This window comes from Microtus ochrogaster (genome assembly GCF_000317375.1).
Source record: "Microtus ochrogaster isolate Prairie Vole_2 chromosome 14 unlocalized genomic scaffold, MicOch1.0 chr14_random_2, whole genome shotgun sequence".
Lineage (NCBI taxonomy): Eukaryota > Metazoa > Chordata > Mammalia > Rodentia > Cricetidae > Microtus > Microtus ochrogaster.
The window spans coordinates 12,593,397-12,595,326 of NW_004949097.1; the positions used below are offsets into that span (position 1 = coordinate 12,593,397).

General features: G+C 46.0%; 1 protein-coding gene across 2 annotated transcripts in view; it reads right to left on the bottom strand.

Annotated features, from left to right (window-relative positions):
* Itpr2 (inositol 1,4,5-trisphosphate receptor type 2) overlaps window positions 1-1,930 on the bottom strand; it is a 408,993-nt gene that overhangs the window by 37,484 nt on the left and 369,579 nt on the right. For both annotated transcript variants that reach the window (XM_005364599.3, XM_026787888.1), the window contains one exon: window positions 901-1,061. In XM_005364599.3, the coding sequence (XP_005364656.1) occupies window positions 901-1,061 (161 nt within the window). The remainder of the gene's footprint in view (window positions 1-900; window positions 1,062-1,930) is intronic.

Here is a 1,930-nt window from a genome sequence, read left to right on the forward strand (position 1 = left end):
ATGGATGGATGATGGATGGATGATGGATGGATGGATGGATGGATGATGGATGGATGATGGATGATGGATGGATGATGGATGATGGATGGTTGGATGGATGATGGATGATGGATGGATGAATGGATGGATGGAGGTTAGATGGATGGATGGAGGTTTGGATGGATGGATTAATGGGCAGGCTGTGGCGGTATTGCGTCTTTTTTTTATCTAAGTAGGTGACCTACTCCTTCAGGGTCAGGTCTAGAGCCACAAACCTTAACTCCTCTCTTTACCTTTCTTCTCCCCTTAACTCCATATCCCCTCTTATTGGTCCCTCTCCCTACCTCGCTCTCCTTATCTCACTCTCTTTACCTCGCTCTCTCACCATGGACCCAACACCAGGACTTAGGACTGAGCAGAAGGGTCAGCTTCCTCTAAAGCCAAAACCAGTGGTCTCCCACCAGGCTCCCCTAAACACACACACTCATAAACATAAGCCTTTTTGAATTATTGTTTTTGGAGATTCAAGGAATCTCTTGAAGCATGACTCTTCGGTTTGCATGCGACAATATGAAACTTCCAGATTTGGGAACTGAGAGGTCCAGTGATGACTGGAGGTTTGAGGTCGGGGCTTAGGGGTCAGAGGTCAGAGATTTCAAGGGGAAGCTCTTCGCTACACAGATCAGCCCTGGGAGAATGCTCTCTGTGCGCTGGGGACATAGATCTGATCCGACAACAAGGATGATAACAGTGTGGAAATTCTCCAGCGACTGACAAGCTTATCTGAAGGCTCACAAAAAGTCAGAGCCAGAATATCTCTCGCCCAAGAGGGGGGCAGGGGAGACTTGGACACTGAAGGCCTCCGAGCTGCGACATGAGCTCAGTTGGAGAATCAGGAGTGGCTGAGTCAGCCGGACTCACCGCGATCATCTGCGCCACGTAGCTCTCGGGCCCTGTGTATTCTGTCGGGTCCTTCACCTTCACCAGGACGATGAAGTACAGGTAATGCCACGTGTTGTGCTCCTCCTTGATGTGCTCCTCAAAGGAGACTGTCTTGTTGTCAAACTTGTCCCTCTCCAGGCCTGCAAAACACGGGAAACACTATGCATGCAATTTTTCACTTAATCAGAACTTCTTAGCATAAAAATAAAACGGGGCCATTATTGTAAATGAACAACAAACCTGCTTTCTGGAAGAGTGTACCACTTTAAAATACTGTCAGAATTTAAAACAATCATACAAGGCTGGGGAGATGGCTCAGTGGTTAAGAGCACTGACTGCTCTTCCAAAAGTTCTGAGTTCAATTCCCAGTAACCACATGCTAGCTCACAGCCATCTGTAATGAGACCTGGTGCCCTCTTCTGGCCTGCAGGCATACAGGCAGACAAATCACTGTGTACATAACAAACAAAACTTTTAAAAAGAAGCAATACATAACAGCTTTAGATAAAAGAGGCTGTGGTTTATAGACTCATCCCCAACTATTTATTTTCCTCCCCCATGATCCTTGGGAATGGGCAGTTCTATTACAGAGGTAAGAGTTGCAGATAATCTTAAATATAGCCATATTAAAACTGCTAAATTCAACCATACCAAAAGTATAACAGAAAAGACTATAATGATTGTTCAAGAAAAGGAAATACGGTTCAATAGGAATAGCATTTGCCACACAAGCCAGGTGATCTGCGTTTGATTACTGGAGTCCACGTAAGGTCTAGTTAAGTAGAGCGCACCTGTAATCTTAACACTCCTGCTGCATGATGGGAAGCAGAGATGGGAGAATTGCCTGGAGTTGCAGGTATCAGAAACACAAGAAAGACCCTACATTGAAACAAGGTAGAAGGCAAGAAATGACTCCAAAGTTGCCCTCTGATCTCCACTCATACAGGCTGGTGCACGCACACACACACACACACACACACACACACACACACACACACACACACACACA